The 18,223-nt window shown below is 40.2% G+C and overlaps 2 protein-coding genes across 2 annotated transcripts in view; one reads left to right on the plus strand and one right to left on the minus strand.

The window, feature by feature from the left end:
• Positions 1-1,221, minus strand: part of PIBF1 (progesterone immunomodulatory binding factor 1) — a 134,115-nt gene extending 132,894 nt beyond the window's left edge. Inside the window, exon 1 of the mRNA XM_018568431.1 lies at positions 1,183-1,221. The gene's annotated coding sequence lies outside the window, so the exon portion shown is untranslated. The remainder of the gene's footprint in view (positions 1-1,182) is intronic.
• A 379-nt stretch (positions 1,222-1,600) lies between these two features.
• Positions 1,601-18,223, plus strand: part of DIS3 (DIS3 homolog, exosome endoribonuclease and 3'-5' exoribonuclease) — a 37,810-nt gene continuing 21,187 nt past the window's right edge. The window contains exons 1-11 of the mRNA XM_018568430.1: positions 1,601-1,621; positions 4,073-4,313; positions 4,950-5,107; positions 7,289-7,482; positions 9,914-9,987; positions 10,512-10,679; positions 12,330-12,491; positions 15,048-15,158; positions 17,407-17,544; positions 17,772-17,918; positions 18,053-18,169. Coding sequence (XP_018423932.1) covers positions 4,095-4,313; positions 4,950-5,107; positions 7,289-7,482; positions 9,914-9,987; positions 10,512-10,679; positions 12,330-12,491; positions 15,048-15,158; positions 17,407-17,544; positions 17,772-17,918; positions 18,053-18,169 — 1,488 coding nt within the window. The 5' untranslated portion in view covers positions 1,601-1,621; positions 4,073-4,094. The remainder of the gene's footprint in view (positions 1,622-4,072; positions 4,314-4,949; positions 5,108-7,288; positions 7,483-9,913; positions 9,988-10,511; positions 10,680-12,329; positions 12,492-15,047; positions 15,159-17,406; positions 17,545-17,771; positions 17,919-18,052; positions 18,170-18,223) is intronic.

Consider the following 18,223-nt stretch of genomic DNA (forward strand, 5'->3'; position numbering starts at 1 on the left):
ATGGAAATCCATTATTTTAGTTTTGGATGGAGTGGTGAGGGGGTTAGAACACCTGTAAGGTTTTTATTGCTGTGTCTCTGCAGGAGAGATTCAGCGTCTCTGCCCTGGTGTCCACAGGTTCAAAATGTCTACCTGAACCGATATAGAGGGGAAGTCTTCCAATAGGAACACTTGTTACAATGACAGCTGTCTAAGGGGCCCTAAGTCAGTTGTCATTGTAACAAGTGACCCTATTGGAGGACTTTTTTTTCTTCCCTTTTTCTTTCCTTTCCCTCCTCTTCTTTCCACCTCCCCCACTCCCTTAACCCCCCACCCTCCCCTCCTGCATTAGAATCCAGGCACTGGTTTGCTGTGAATGCTATGGTGCGGATTTGATGAAACAGCACATCATAGTGTAACCTTATTTTTTTGTTAGGACCTTATAAGTTCTATCGGCCTCAGTGTGGAGCAGTGCAGTGATTGCACTGCAACATGCTGCGCTGAGAAAAAGCTCCCCCCCACCATGCAATGGTGTGAGCTGCGCTGATTGTAAACAAGGCACATTGCCTTGCCTTTGAGTTGTGATCGCAGTGGGCAATACTGCCCAGTGCAGCCCAACACACCTGGTTTGAATGGGCCCTAAAGCTGGCCATACACTACACCATCTCACTGTACAATCTCCTTTATATCTACCATCAGCTATATGATGCAAAGCCCTGCCTGACTGGATGGTTTACATTTCTCCTTCCTTGGTATAGTTCTGGCAAATCCAACGAATACGGCGCGGATTGTACTGTTAGTTTTCCTCACTCTGGGAGATTTCCCCTCACTTTCTGTTGTGTGCGGAGCACCGGAAGACCAGTAAAATCTCCACAATGAAACACAGATCACGATAAAAAAAAGGTTTACAAATGCTTTACTCTATTTAAGAAGAAAGAAACGTTTGGTAATAGATATACTTTAAATGCAGCACTTATAAAGCAGTTAATGAGACTTGTCACAATGGACACCAGTTGTCATGGATTGGTGTCCGTGACTACCTGTGGCACCCCATCTCATCCTCAAATGACATTAGTCATTTTAAATGCTGCCAATTCTCAGTGACATTAGCTCTAAATGAATCGTACTACAGTGATAGAAAGTTCGGGAGGAAAGTGCAGCGACTCAATGGACACAGGAGGTTCTGTGCCCAGCTGTACATACCCGGCTCCTTCTATGTTCTTTGGCGCTGTTACAACCGCCTACACTACCAATAGCAACACAAAACTACATCCACTGCGCATGCGTCCGTCAGAGCCCAGCCCCCTCCCACCGACTTTTACTCGGGCAACCTGTTAAATCATGGCGTTATTTCACAAATTTTAATCCCAAAGGTAGTGGTGGACTTGAGAGCTTTAAAGGCACGTTCGTCCATAGATGCTTATCCTCTAAATAACTTCGTCAGTCCAAGTTCAAGGAATAAAAGCTACCGTCGATTGGCTGTTCTGGTCACATGACAAACCAATTTTTCCGGGTTTGCGGATCACGCCTCGATGTGATGTTAACTACCTTTGATTGGTGAATAGCAGAGTGAGTGTTTCCTGTTACTACACGTGGATTCTGCGCATGTGCAGTCTGGGTTACCGAGAGGAAAACGTGAGAGGTAGGAAGGTTTCTTTGATTGTCTTCTGATTATTTTGTATCGTGCTGCGGGCTGTGTAATGGACTAAGTGTTGTGGAGCTCGCTGTCAGCTATGATTGCCATTGTTTTGGATATATGTGTGACTGTGATCACCTTATTATAATACTGTCATCGTGCTCTGTAACAAAACGTGCTGTGTTAATGCCATGGAAAGTCATATTTAATGTTTGCTTACAGCGCCAAATTAAAGATAAAGGCCACCTTTAAAAGAAATACTTACAGACACATATACGAACAAGAACAAATATGCATATATTATTATTTTTTGCCTTCGAACCATTAAAGCATTGCAAATGTCATTAGTGGATCGTGGGTGCAATACCTTGGCCCTTGTAGATTCTTTTTCCAGTCCCTGTCCATACCTGTGGTGGCAGGCAGACTTGTAGTCACTCCATTCACAGGTCCTGTCAAAGGATCTGTAAGTGGATAATGTGCTTGGCTCAACCAAATGAATAAACTGTAAGGAGCCTGTGGGGAGAAGAACCCTGCAATTCAGTTAAGTTGGGGGTGGCGATGTGACCATGTTTCATGTTACACTCTTAATAGGGTTGTAACATGAAACATGGTATTAAAAGTACATTTAGGCTTTACCCTGTCCACACTACCATACTGTGTTGATATATGTGCTACAAATCGGATGGTAAAGAAGTATCACTCCAACTTAAAATCATTGTTGAATCCCCCAGGGGGTCAAGTGCATATAACACTTGGTCCCGTTCTGTGCTATGGTTATACAATTAAACTATGTTGTTGTGTCTGCTGTCAGTTCCATCCAATGCTGATGCCCATGCTGAAAGGTTCCCCTCTACCTGCTGTGATGAGTGATGTCGCTCATCTCCACTGTGGGCTTTCTGCTAAAGGTGACTGTTGTCAATCACACCTTCTTAGAGATTTGCTTTTTCTGAGCAGTGTGGTGAGACAGTGGTAGGGGAAGGGGCACGCTGTCAGCCATACAAGCTTAGCATCTACAGCACTTATTTGCTTAGTGATGGGGACAGAAGAGGCAGAAAATGTTTTTGGTTAGACTAGAATATTAATAACAACGTGCTATACATAACGGTTTTATACTTGCAAAATAATATGTTATTCTATCCCATAAGGTGCAGGAAGTGCATCAGAGCATAAGTCACATGAGGTTCATGAAACCATTAATAACCAAAAGACAGTTAGCTTTTCTCTAGGGCTTTTTCTATGCAGAATTAAACAAGTCCTTGGTGTCATGCCAGGTCTGCGGTCGCCAGAATCACACCAGAATAGTTTGACCCCTTGTTACCAAGTAGGTCAAATTGCACCTTGAGGGCCGGTACAGACCTGGGTGATCCGGGACTGCAATGTTGTGCACAATTGCACACAGCGATTGCCACGGGGCCCTATTGATTTCAATGGACTTACATCTGTGCGACACTGTTGTTCGCCTGAAGAAGGGACTGCCTGGTCCAGGAAACATCGCTTGGAGTATGTGACATCATGTTCAGTCAATAAAGAAGATTGCTATCTACTAACGGAATGCGAGTGACTATATGGTATTTTACATCTAGACGGCAATCACAGAACAAAGGTAAATGTATCTCTTTTTTTTTTTTTTTGCGACGCACGACTGCTTTAGCCCCGATTTGTGTTCGGTTACATGGGCGGAATAATGGTACCGTCAGCACGATTGTTGGTGTTGGGCAACTCCGTGTCCGCACGGTCACGGATCGCCCAGCTGTGAACCTGGCCTTAATAGTCATACAAATCCACAGTGAAGGGAATTCCAACTCTGTTTCTTAAAATTTCTCTGCTCCCCTACAGTGGCTTTTCACAGTTTTGTCCAGAAGAAAGAGACCAGCTGAATGATGTCTTTACCGCATAGTAAGGTGTCCTATGAGTCAGTAGCTGGGGTGGGACTAGCGATGGTCCCAAACAATCTCCACTGCACCTTCAGGAGTGGTTTTATATTTTGCCCACATTTCCACTTTAATTTTAATAATAAAGAGACAAGCTGCATGCAGCAATAGGATTGTCCTGAAAGACCGATGCCACAGCAGTATCAAAATATTTTTATGTTAATCATGCAGGTTGTTGATTCACCTCTAGCTTAAAATCTAAAAGGGCTGACAATTAGTAAATGCACTCTTCTCTTCTCCAATACTTACTGCAGCTCTTTGCGCGCTTTTCTAATTCTGAACTATACACATTTGCTTGTGTTACCAATAGTAAATATGGGTTTAGGATAAGGCATAACCCTAATCCATACTGCTGGCTGTTTGCTTTCCCCTACAGTATATGTGTGTTTAAAATGACTGGTCAAGAACTGAAAATGGAGTACCAGTCTAACAGTTTTCACTACAAGATTGAATCTTTATGCTGATATAATTTATTCTATATACAATTCGTATATGCCTAACTTTTCTATACATATACCTTTTGCAGCTGAAGAAAGGGCGAAAAGAAAATGTTGAAATCAAAGACTTTTGTGAAGAAGACACGCTCAGGCGGAATTTTAAAAATTGTCAGAGAACATTACTTGAGGGATGATATTACCTGTGGTTGCCAGGGCTGTGAAGAGTGTCAACAGGAGAACCCAGTCCTGCGTCAGGAAACCATTCTGCAAAGTTCTCTTTGTGAAAATTCCCACTATATATTGCCTGACACTAATGTGTTGCTTCATCAGGTATGATATATATTTAACAATTGTTTGGGTCTATAAGAGATGTACAGGTATAAGAGCTAAAATGTCTAAGGGAACACATGCCACTATATATAAAACAGGCAGGTGCCAAGAGAAAAAGTACTTCATGCAAATCTGCCCCAAACAAACATACTGAATGTTTGTGTACAGCCCAGTGGGTGAACTGTTCTGTTATTTGCAGGACTGTTTCTTGTTTAGGTTGGCATTAACAAATGATCTTCATGCCTTCCTATTTGGTATACTGTAAAGGAAAGTGCTAGACATTGTAATTAAGATGGTGTTTTCAGTTAACAGTGTTGTCTCCTTGAGGTCATATTGCTTTGATATGCTAAGATGGCTAACTGACTCTTCAACTACCATACACTAAATCAATTCTGTCTGAGAAATCACGTCCTCTGTCCATGCTAAATTGTTTGGGTAGATAAATTTCCCCTCCTAGGTATTGTATAAAGAAAAAAGACTTGTCGAGCTGCTACAATTTACATTGAGTTCTCTGTAACACATTCTCTGTTTTATTGCACAAAGTAACTGTCTGGATCTAATTACATTGTCCATGTGCATGTAATTGTTTGACGAATGGAGTATTTTTTTGTAACTCATTGTGTATTTTCTGTTTAGGTTGACATCCTTGAAGACCCAGTCATTCAGAATGTGATCTTACTGCAGACAGTACTCCAGGAAGTGAGGAGTCGCAGTGCTCCAGTATACAAACGAATCCGGGATCTGACTAGTAACCCTGAGAAGTACTTCTATACATTCACCAATGAGCACCATCGGTAAACGTAACCAAGATTCCTTTTTCCACAAAACATCAACTATAGCAGAGTTTATTACGGTTTCCTCGAGTAACAGTCCAGATATTACAGCTGAATTCACATATCAGCCGCTAAAATTGATTCTTTTAGAAACACACTGATTCATCCAGTCATGCTGCTACATTAATGTGTCACACACACACACACGCACACCTACTTGAGAAGAAATCTTTCAAAGCATGAACTGTAGTTGTTGAAAGTTTCATCGGCAAAAAGAAAACACAGCTTGCCAGCAAGTACATCTGTCCTGCGGCAAAGCTATCTTTGGGGAGAGGGTGCAAGAGAACCACTGTTCACTTTTATGACTGTTGTAGGTTTTTAAATACACAACTAAAGTAAACACTTTTTCTTTTGTTTTAAGGGGCCACTTAGTAAATAATAAAAAAAAAAAGTACAACCTAATTCTTTTTTGGAACAAACAAGAATTTGCATATACAGGGAGCAGGTTCTTATAGAACACGAGATAAAACAACTGCTTATATTGTCTTCATAGAGTGTTACCCAGTAGTTTTAATAAGTCACCTGGTACCACATACAGGTGAAACTCGAATAATTAGAATATAGTGCAAAGTTCATTTATTTCACTAATGCAACTTAAAAGGTGAAACTAATATATGAGATAGACTCATTACATGCAAAGCAAGATAATTCAAGCCGTGATTTGTCATAATTGTGATGATTATGGCTTACAGCTCATGAAAACCCCAAATCCACAACCTCAAAAAAGTAGAATATTACATGCAATCAATAAAACAAGGATTGTACATAGAACAATATCGGACCTCTGAAAAGTACAAGCATGCATATGTACTCAGTACTTGGTTTGGGCCCCTTCTGCAGCACTTACTGCAATTACTTTTGCACGATATTCTAATTATTCAAGTTTCACCTGTATATGTACTATATATATTATATACAGTAAGTATTAAGGATTACCCATGTAATGCAATAAAGGTTGAAGTAAAGCAGGTTGAAAAAAATATTGGGCCCTGGCCCTTTTAGCCATAATGTGCTAGTGTGCACAGCATATTAGCACATTATGGCAGACTTCCCCACCAAAGTGCTCCCATCCCGCTCTGTCCTCCTCTCACCAACGCTTCCATGTTCATCCAGGTTTCTAGTCTTCAGTCACTTGATTGGCTGGGCCCCGATGATGTAACTTTTGCTTATGCTCACTGGGGTTACTTCATCTTGGCATGTCAAGCCTTCCAAATTTACTTATTTTTTAAGTCGAGAATCATCTCCAAACTAGACAGTTGAAGTAGTAGAGTGGACAACAATCCAAATTGGCTCACTGCCAAATAGACAATACAAGATAACTGCAGGCTACATATCCAGTACATCACAAGTAGGACAAAAGTGTTGTAATTCGATTGCAGCTCCCCAACAGATCACCAGTAACTTAAGAACAACTCTGCACACTGGTAGTTCTCTAAATTCAATACTGAAAAATCAATGACTTTAGAAGTCACAAACTATGCATATGTATACATGTTCATGCCAGAGTGTGCTCTAGTGATACAAATTATTCTTAGATATGGCTTCTCTGGCCGTAAAAGCTGACTTGACTTGTGACTGACTGTACTCCTGATCAATGTCTGAGCAGTAATCAGGTAAAATAATTGGTTTAACACCTTGGTAAACACAAAGCAACTTTGGCATCAAATTCATAAGTTAGTCTCTAGTTCAGTTTTATATGTGAACCAATGGTCAGTTATATGTTAGCCTGGATTCTGGTCTATCCATGGGAAGTTTGAACTTGCTAAAAAAACAAGTTAGCATGTAAAGCAGCTATTAGTATTCTTATAGCTACCTTCTGTGTCTTTAGACAGTGGGTTCTTTTTATAAAAAGTGAACAAAGTTCTAAAGGTTTGAAAGTTGCCTCCCAATAGTGGTGACCAGTCAGGTTTCATCTTGAATGTCTTATAAAAGGAAGCAAGGAGTCTGACTGGCGCATCCTTCACTTAGGTGGATTTTTTTCTCTGGTTTCTCTAAGATGTTCCTTTTGGAACTACATGGCAAATGTCCATTAGCCCCTGCAGATAGTGTTTCTTTATTCCTTAACTTTTTATTTTTGACTGTTTATTTAAAAAAATACTATAAAAAAAACTTTATAGTAATGCACAATTTATTACATAACAGTGAGACCTACATAGAACAAGAAAAAGGAGAGAATGCTAATGATCGTAACGACAGGGCAATTCGAACTGCTGCAAAATGGTACAATAAGCATTTAAAGAAATCGTCAAAAACCAAAAACCTCCAAGTGCTATTAATAACAAATGACCGGAAAAATAAAGAGAAAGGAGTGGAAGAAGGAATTGTAGCATACACCTGTAAGTATTACATTATGTGATGTCTGCTATTCTTGTGCTATTCACTTTCTGTTATGGTAAATTTGACTGTGTATGCACAAGAAGCGACTGTTTGTCTCTAAATTGGCACATAACATAATGTACCTATGCAAATGTGTTTTAATGAATAAAAAAACCATGTATAAACATTCTGCCTGGCGTAAAGCTGAGCCAAAGCTGTTTGTATGACATTCCCGCCATTAGATGCATGGGAATTCACTATGCTTCTTAGCTCTATTGACGGGAATGCTGTGCAAAGGGCATTCTCTCAACTATGAGCTAAGCGGTAAGTTTATACATCAGCCCCATAGTGTTCATGACATTTTCTAGCACTTGCAGAAGAATGAAAATAATCCAGTCTTGTATGTTTTCATTTGTTTTCCTCTTTAGCATGCCCACTTTGAGTTGGCTTAAACCAGCTTTGCTCCCACAGTGCAATTAAATCTTCCTCTATTTTGCCGCAGGATGTAGTGGCGGGGATGGGCACAGACACATATTTTAAGATTGCCAGTTCTTTCAGATTAACAGCTTTCCAATAGTTAGTGATTTTAACAACTGTCCTTTTTAAACTATGTTCCACCCTCTCAGTGGAGTTTAAATTTCCTGGAACACTATATGCAATCTCTGTTCTCCTTTTTAGGATAAAATTATTCAGGTCAAATTCTTCCACCGAATTTGTTATTTACCAGTAGCCCTCCATAAGTTGGACTGTATGCCCTCATGGCTCTGTTTTAAACACTGTGGCATTTGAGCTGACTTCTATCACTCCTTTTGGAACTGTAAATTTATATGGGGGTAGTGGTCAGAGAGAACTGTTTTTCTGGAAAGATTTCCTAAATATCTGTAACCCCACGGTCTGCCTTCTAGGTATACTTGATGAGTTGCAGGTTACTCAAGATCCTAAGGGCCCCTGTGTAATGGCAAAAAGGCTATCCTAGCCTGGAGGAACTCTGCTGCCCCAACCCTGGGAACCTGGAAAACACTGAGCAAATCCTGCACTTGTATGAAGTCACCTATGAGAATAGGGACTGCCCACAATTTTTTGATCGGGTTTGGGGTCATTGACTTACATATTGTATACCTCCATAATCCATTCTTTCCTCTGTTTTTATTATGGACTCCAGTACCTTCTGCGTGTCCCCTGGTATACATCCAACTGTCTTCTCTTCACTCCCACGTCTCTCCACTGTTTATTGCAAGAATGTATGTGTAATATTGCGATATTGATGATATCTCTGAACAATATAATAGCATTTTTTAATTGTACTGGCTTACTGTTGCTTATACATGCAAAATTTAATAAAAAGAAAAAAAAATTGAACTCTAGAGTTAGGTCTGAGACCCGAAGCAACTCAGCTGATAGTCCAGCAAATCCTCATAGAGACTCATGAGACTGTCATCTATTTGTAGGTATCTACATAGTAGCACATGGAGAGTGGAAGCATGTCTGCACTCCCCTCATTTTAATGGAAAGATGTATGTTCCTGGGTTTTTAGACTATAAAGGGTTAGAACGAACCTCTTTTTGGTGTTGATGTTTGTGCCTCCATTGGCAAGATCCACCCCAATTGCTGTGATGCAACACAAAGTATGGAAATTTCCGCAGTGAGGACACTTGACACATGTCTGCAGTAAGACACATCTTTTCCTGGGAACACAATAGAAGGGCATCTCCCCAAAGGGGACACATGACAGAAGTCCTCCAAACTGTTCCCATTCTACCCAAAGCTAAAAGATGAAATGGCTTTATTTCTCTTTACCAAAACTGATTTTAATTATTTATGTCTTTGTGTGAAGTGTAATTAAAGGAGAACTATGAGATGAGTGATTTACACTCGCCTCATAGTTCTAGCCGACCTGTGACAATGAGACTGTCACAGGTCGGCTCAGTAGATCGGGAGGTGAGCGAACACATACCAGGTTCGCTCACCTCTCGATCCTGTCACGGCTCTCTGCCGTGACGGGGAGGGCTGGATTCCCCTCTCCCCGCTCCGATCTGCCAGCGCTGACTGGCGGAACGGACGGGGGAGGGGGCGGCTACAGCTGTCTCTTCCTCTAGATAGGCAGAGCCAGCTGTCACGCAGCTGGGCGGATCCCGTCATCTACGTCGGGATCCGCTCCGGCTGCGGCGTTTCAGTATACCGCGAGCTGGTAACGGGAGGACGCTAGTTTGTGTACTCCCGTTACCCTAAGGAGAACTATGGGGGAAAACACTGACCCCATAGTTCTCCTTTAAGTTTTATCCTTGATTGCATTGTATTTATTAGCGAACAAATAAGGCAAAATAGTAATAGTAAATTCTTGGACTTTTTTTCTTGCTGATATCACTTTTTAAATGATTACTAGGTTATCTGATGCCTAATCAAACCTGTTTCAGTATTACAAAATGAATAAGGATTTTTATTTTGTTTAAGGTGAAGAATATGTAAAAAGTTTGCTTGCTAATCCTGAACTTGTTGATCGTCTTGCAAGAGTTACCGATGAACAGGTAAAATTCACAAGTATTTTCTTTTAAACCGGAAAGTTAACTGACCAATGTATTTTCTTTCCTGGACTAGGACTCAATCACGTATATAATTTAGAATTATTATTTGCTTATTTAGATGTTATTTGCCATATACCCTTGTGACGTTTAATATTGTGTTTTTTGGCATCTGGCTTTCATTTGGCCTTACCAGTAAGTTTTGGCATTAAATAAGATGCAGCTATACTATGGTCTATACTACTTTGCCCGATAACAACCAATATTTTAGTTTAGCATCTGTTAAGAGGTCCACTTCTGCATTGTTTATGTTGCATTTTATATTACCCTTAAATAACATGTGCCAGTGATGGGTTGTATTTTAAAATATTGTAAATAAACATGTTTTTTAGTGTCTTTCTGATGTATCATATGAGAACTTTAGTATGTTAAGAGTACTTTAATGTTCTTCAGATTGCAGAGCTTTTATTTCCTTTTCTAAAATCTTTTTTGCTTTTAAAATACTAACAACCCCTTACTTTATTTCCCAGAATGAGGTGGAAAGTAGTAAAATTATCTTTTCGGAGCATCTTCCTTTATCTAAGTTACAGCAAGGGATAAAATCTGGCATTTACCTTCAAGGAACATTCAGAGCAAGCCGGGACAACTTCTTAGAAGGAACCGTTTGGGTCCACAGTGATTCGGTAGAGCAAAAAGAGGTAACCATATGCTTTAATTTCCTTGCATGTGCAGTACATTGTTCTATCTATTTCACCAAGAAAATGGAACCTACATGGAAACACAAATAGTTGTATTGTGTTTAGGGCTGCAGCTAACGATTATTTTCATAATCGATTAGTTAGCTGATTATTGAGTTCGATTAATCGGATTTAAAAAAAAGGCCCCAGTGATGGACTACTGGTTTGTATTGAGATTGCAGTCCATCACGGGAGCAAGCTTGGAACGGTGGAAGTAAAAAAAAGTGTGGTGTGCAATAATAATCATACAGCGTCGCAATGCAGAATACCAGCAGCTAAAGAGTACTACAGCAAATCGCACCAATAGTAATTATACTATAATGTACTATTGCTGGGATCTGATGTATTCCTTCATAGCTGGTGTTATTGGAGGGGACGGGTATGATGCAGGAATAGAGAGGACGGGTATGATGCAGGAATAGAGAGGACGGGTATGATGCAGGAATAGAGAGGACGGGTATGATGTAGGAATAGAGAGGACGGGTATGATGTAGGAATAGAGAGGACGGGTATGATGGTGGAATAGGGTGCAGAGGACCGGTATGATGGTGGGTTGGGATGGAGAGGATGGGTATGATGGTGGAATGGGATGCAGAGGACAGTTATGATGGTGGATTGGGGTGCACGGTGTTGCGTCCCAGGCTCCAGGGTGCTCGGGGCACTTACTGTCTGAACATTCCCTCCATGTCTTCTGCTGAACGGTTCAGCCTGGATGGCAGCTCGTCCCCAGCCATAGTCTCCGTCCCCCGGCTGAGACCCATCGCGCTCGCATCCCTGGCACCTGTCATGCGATCGCACCGGCCCGGCTAGATGTGAGGAGCACCGGAATTGGAGGGGAGCCGGGGGCTGGACCGTGGCGTGCGGGGCTTGAGTGTGGAGCCGTGAACAGGCAATGTAATAGCCGACTAATCGACTATCAAAAACGGTGACAACGTTTTCGATCGATTTTAATCGACTAAATCGATTCATTGTTGCAGCTCTAATTGTGTTGCAGCTTTTCTTATGTTTCTGTGCAGTCCTTTGTTTTATGTTATGCTGCAATGAATGTCTGTTCTGTTGTGGTACCATATTGAAAGTATAGGGCTTTTTTCTTTTTCTTTTATTATTTTTATAGATAACAGAACAGTTACAAATAACAAGTATCTGTGCATACAGGATGGTCATGAAATCGCCACATGTATAATACATAGGAGACAAAACAACAAACCTTGTTCTACACAAAACTCCATCCACTCTAGTTTACTAAAGATAATATTTTTTTCTTTATGGAAGCTTGTCACGTTAACTGCTTTCAATGGGGAGTTGAATATTGAAAATCCCTTTGCAGCAGCATAGAACAACATATTCTAATCAGAACAATGTGTGAGATGGATTAAATGTTATTTCAAGCTGCATTGTATGTGATGCCCATTTTCTGTGGCACTCTAGAGGTCCCAGGTTTTATTGGGTGTTGTTTAGGTGTTATAAATTCAAAGTAAAAAAACATCTGGAAGTAGAAAACTCCAGAAATAGCTGCAGGTGTAAAGCATATGTGTTGTAAAAGCAGACAGAAAGAAAGTGACTCCAATGCACAATTCTGATGCATGACATAATTTCTACAAATGTTTACAGATAATCTTGCAAGGCTTGCGAAATTTAAATAGAGCAATGCATGAAGACATTGTCGCTGTACAGCTCTTGGAAAAAGAGAATTGGGTGGCTCCATCCTCTCTGGTCCTCCAAGATGAAGGTGAAAGTGAAGATATTGAATCCGTAGAGGAAAAAGAAAACATGGTATTTAATCAAACAATTTGTATAGTTTTGTGTAGCACGCAAAGAATAGTAAGATTGAAAACAGGGTATCTTGCCCTTTTAGGAATAGAAGAAGAAGCTCATTTGAATTTCTGTTTTATGGTAACATGAATACTGTTTAATAAAGAATGAAAGTATGAAAACCTTCAGCACGGGATCTAAGGATTAATAATTATTGATGCAATAGCACTACACTGTTTATATAATTGTATACTGTTTAGTTGATTTATATTGAAAAGCTTTTATCAGTGTTTGTTTTTATTAATGACCACTAATGGCAAAATGCACCTTTTTATGCTTGTTACATCCTACATATTACTCGACAGAAGTTGTCAAGTTTCCACTTTTTTTTTTTTTTAACTATCAAACGTCATGCAGCACTACAAAAGTGTTATTGCAATTACTGCATGCTGGATCCAGGTTGGTTGAGATTTAATGTTTTATTGCAAGTAAACACATTGGCCATTGTTTTTTTTTAACATAAACCAATACTGTAATGTGTGCCTTACTGTAATCCATGGTTGTTTCCCTTCTCTTTTGCTGCTCTTCCTTTTAAATCCGTATCTCTTTTCATGCTGGGGAAAACTTCCGTTTTGCAGCTGACTGCCTCTTCTCTGGAATGTTACATGGTGTCTGTGTGCGCGCTTCCGACTTGAGCCAGGACTACAGGATGACATCCGACATCCACATCCCCGCCCACTTTAGATTGGCAACAGCTGCTGCCTGCATGTGCCGTTGTTTTCAATTAGTAAACCTCCTAATGATAGATTGATTGACAGTTGTGCTCTCATTACCATTTTACTAATTGAATGCCATGTTTCTTTGTTTTTAATAGTAGTCAGCCTTTGATGGCTATGCCCTAATTTCTACAGTTTTTGTATAATACATTTTTGCATATATCCTGGTTGTCCCGGTTCTATGTTGACCTCTGTAACCAGCTACCCTCCTGTTGCTGTTTAAACTTTTTTCTACGTGGTCTATTTTGGGTTACAAATCTGGTTGACAAGCAGAATTAAGGGTAATCAATGAGGGTTCGGATCTCCAGTTGGAAACAAAACCCTTTTGTTCAAACTATCATGGATTACAGTAAGGCACACATTACAGTATTGGTTTATGTTAAAAAATCTGAGGGTTTAATGTCACTTTAAGTCTATTGAGCAGGTATTTATGCAATCTGAAGTGACTGGTTACTTCTGCTATTTAGGCACTAACAGGGTTACCATAAAATCTTGTTGCAGTTTTCTGAATGCTGATCGTATTAAAATCTTCCATATTTCTACTTAATTTCAAAGCTTATTAAAATACTTCCTTAATGTTCCTTTTATATCCTCTAACTAAGAGGAAATACCCAGTTTTATAACCTGTGTTTGAAAATCTTTGTACCTCATACTGTTCATTTATAATTACACAAATCAGTTATATGCCATCAAATCCTACCGAATGCAGTAGCTGTTGGTTTTCAGCAAACCATGGGGACTTAACTGTCATCCTGAATACAAATGTTTACAGGAAAACTATGGAGTGAGTGAATTGCACTCACCCCATAGTTAGAGCCGATGTGTGACATTGAAACTGTCACACGTCGACTCTATTAATCGGAAAGTAAGCTCATTCCCCGATCATCTCCCTGAATGTCAGTCAGCGCTCCCGCGAGAGATTCCCCCGTCCCTTCTCTGATCATACAGCTTTGGTTGGAAGGATGGATGAGGGAGGGGCGGGGCATAGCTGGCTCTGCTTCTAAAGAGGCAGAGCCAGCTGTCAATCAGCCAGCGGGGTGGATATTGACAATATTGTCGGGATCCGTCCCAGCTGCGGCGCTCTCAGCATATAGCGGGCTATAGCACGCTATGTACTGAGTTTTGGGTCATGGGAGGATGTTAGTATATGTCCTCCCATGACCCTAAAGAGAACTATGCAGTTGTTTTTTTTTCAATTTCCTGACCTAACTAATCTGTCGCCTATAAACCATGACTATATTCTAATAAACCTAATTTATGAATTTGGCATGTTGAGAATGTTGAGAAAATACAGTGGTATTTACAGCAAACTTTGGTGACTAAGATGTCACTTGTGCAAAATAGATCACATCTGGACTTTCAAAGGAATTGATGAACCACTGATAAATTCACCATCTGTAAAAGGTTAAAAACTATTTAGGGCCCAAAGATGGAATATTTAGCTGTAGCTGTATTGCTGAGACCTTCATTTTCCAATAGTAAATGGCCAATCTACATGTTTTACAAATAATCAGCAAAAAGGAATCACTACAGCATTAGTTGGGGCAAACCTAGGCATTGGATATTTTATGAATGCAGTGTTCTACTTATATCCAATAGTAAAAAAAATAAAGTTGATCCTGTGCTGCTTTCTAAACAGGAGGGGTGTCTAGGATGAAGATTGCTGTAGGCAGGGTAAACTCAGACCTTTTCATCCTGCTGTGGGCAAATACTGTCCTTGTGTTGCAACTGCTTTTAAAAATAAAAGTTACATGTGTGTACAGTGGTTTAATGTCTGATGTGCATCAATGGTTCATTACAGCTTACAAATGTGGAGAAGAGCAATGCAAAACCATCCGGAAGAATAGTAGGCATCATAAAAAGGAACTGGAGACCATATTGCGGCATGTTGTCAAAGTCGCAGATTAAAGAGGTCAGTGCTGTATTCATAAAAACAGTAAGAGCTTTTAATAAAGGTTCTAACAGAGTCGCTTTAAGCTGCATATAAATGGTTTTATAAGCAAATTATTTAGATTTTGAGCATTGTTTGCATTTATAAGATTGTTCTGTACTGCCAGAGAGCACTAACAAGCATCTCACTCCTGTCTAGACGGTTAAGTATTAATTGTTTGTTTTTTTTTTTTTTTTATAGAGGCCTTATTTTAAACTTCCTAATTTAGCAGCGGAATCATTTTAAGAGGAATGGCGCTTTTACTTTCATTGGATCTGATCTTTGATTAGGATACAAGGCAAAAGCATTAAGAAAGAAATAAAGAACACACACTGATAACATGGGGGAAAACTTTAATTTAAATTATTCCACATACAAGTGCTACTTACAGTATGCTGTCATTTTATGTCACCTATCCATTATAGTCTGTAGCCATTAATGATAGACAGGATTTTCCATAAACCTAATTTTTTTGTTTGTGTAATTACATCACCATCTTTCCCAGACATCTGCGAGATTTAGGTCACGTAACCGACAGTCCTAGGAGTCTTATGCTTACTCCACTCAAGGTTATTTTTAAGATATTTGCCAGGGTGCTACATTTCTGGTTAGAGTACTGGTACTGATCGTGTAGTAAAAACAATAATTTTCACCAAGCATTAATTTTCAAACCTTTTCTGAAGATACACTGGTTGATCCTATTTCAATATCTATAGAACATAGGCAATAAGGACTTAAAGTGTATGTTTAGCGAAAACCTTTTTTTATTTTGGATAGAGTAGCAAGGGGTTATTTTTTGCTGTATGTGTACTATTGTGGAAATTTCCCTTCACTTTCTGTGCCAAAGACACCACAGGAAGTTAGAGGACCTCTCCCAAAGTGAGGGGAATTCCCCTCTTAAGGTACCCATACACTGGCTGAATTTCGGCTGGTTTTTAATGTACTGGCCGATATTCACACAGTGTGTAGGGCTGTCGGCTCCATTTCAGCCAGCATTCCTCGATCAGCTGATCGAAGGAGACGGCTTGAAAATCTTCGTACGATTAGAGCCGGCAGCCAATGAGTTGCCCGATCTGATCAGGTATACTGGCAGATGCCGGTGACACCTGTCGGAATACAATGCAAACAGCGGTGATTCCTTGATTGACACGCTGTTTGTGTTGATGGGGGGGAAAAGCGTAATTTCTTTTTCACTCAGCCCATTGGTTGAACGAAAAAAAATTGATAGGTGTATGGCCAGCATTAGACGGTTGTTTCCTGACCAGGTGTCTACGTTGATTTCGCCTGACCTTTTGTTCTGGGGGCAACTCTAAAGGTGCCCATACACCTGCCGATTTTCATACGATCGTACGATAATCGGCAGGTGTATGGGCAGCATGCGAGCGCATCGACTGTACGGTCGCAGGACTTTCGTGTTCCTAGAAGGCTGGAAAACCTGCCGAAAATCATACGATTTTCGGCGGGTTGGTAGCGTGCTCGGAAGACGAAAGCCGCACAGGCCGGTGTGCGCAAGCGCATACTGCCCGCTCAGCATTGCAATCATAGGCAAGCCCCCCCCTCAGCGGGGATGGTTTGCGATGATCGCAAGTACGATCTGCCTGTCCAAGATGGGCAGGTCGTACGAAATTTTAATGCCCTTACAACCATCGCACAACGAACGTTGTTCGATGGTTGTAGGGTGTATGGCCAGCTTAAAACTTTGGATTGAATCTCACTTTCTTTCTCTGTGGCAATGGTTATTAGTATCAATAAAGGTTTGGGAAAAACAACAACAAAACTTGAGATGGTCTAAGCCTTCCCCACTCTATCCAAAACTTGAGATACACTTTAAAATGAAGTGTTCAGTTCTGAGTCGGTTTGTAACAGCAACACAGGATACATGCGTGCTAATGCTATGGAGTTAATCTAAAAAAAAATATTGGGAAAGTAAAGAATTTACCACCTTTAGCAGTTTCATCACCTTTGCTCCATTGAAAATAATGAATTCTGGCAGATTGAGTATCATAAATGATCAGCAATGAGAAATGATAAACTGAGCAGACACTCTTTTATGAATTGGCATCATGTCTCTGCAAATTCAATTTCACTCAATTTATTTTCACCTTTGTCTAAGTATGGAAACAAGTGAGCAGTTTTATAAATAAAGGTGATACTGTCAATACCAGGAAACAGGGGAAAAAAAATATTAATCTTTTTATAAACCGTTCTCTATATCTTTTTCCTGTGGCAGTCCACTCGCCATCTCTTCACACCAGCTGACCGGAGGATACCTCGCATTCGCATAGAGACCAGGCAATCCTCCACTTTGGAGGGACAGAGGATTATCGTGGCTATTGATGGCTGGCCAAGAATCTCTCGATATCCTAATGTAAGTGCAAGTATAGTGTTTTTTCAAATATGTTCTTTTGGTATGGTAAGGATTAAAAAATAGAACTCGTAATTGTGTGAGATAATGGAACCACCTTAGTAAGCATCAGCAAGATACTGTATTTAATTTTTAGATGTTTGATGTTGATCCTGTGGAATTAATAATATTTTTCTGCTTGTTTCCTGGGAAGTAAGAATCTTTTTAATAGTTTTTGTTTTTCACATTAGGGACATTTTGTAAAAAGCCTGGGTACAGCTGGGGATAAGGAGACAGAGACAGAGGTCTTGCTTCTGGAACACGATGTTCCTCATCAGCCTTTCTCACAGGCTGTTCTCAGCTTCTTACCCAAGATGCCTTGGTCCATTACACCAGAGGTGAGACTTTTTTTGGCCAAATGTCTTTTTCGTAGAAGAAACTTGTATCTGTTGGGCAAAGTATTGCTAAAAGAGAAGTCATCTATGTAGTTTAACAGCTGTTTAATATTAGAAAAAACTTTTTATATCCTTAGGACATGAAGCACAGAATTGATCTGAGACATTTATGTGTGTGTAGTGTGGATCCACCTGGCTGTACTGACATTGACGATGCACTGCATTGCAGGGAGCTGGAAAATGGTAACCTGGAGGTGAGTTCCTTGTTTGTTATAGAACTGCTGCATCTGAATCCAAACACCACCAAT

This window comes from Nanorana parkeri, unplaced genomic scaffold (genome assembly GCF_000935625.1).
Source record: "Nanorana parkeri isolate BGI_ZX_2015 unplaced genomic scaffold, ASM93562v1 scaffold1186, whole genome shotgun sequence".
NCBI classification, from domain to species: domain Eukaryota; kingdom Metazoa; phylum Chordata; class Amphibia; order Anura; family Dicroglossidae; genus Nanorana; species Nanorana parkeri.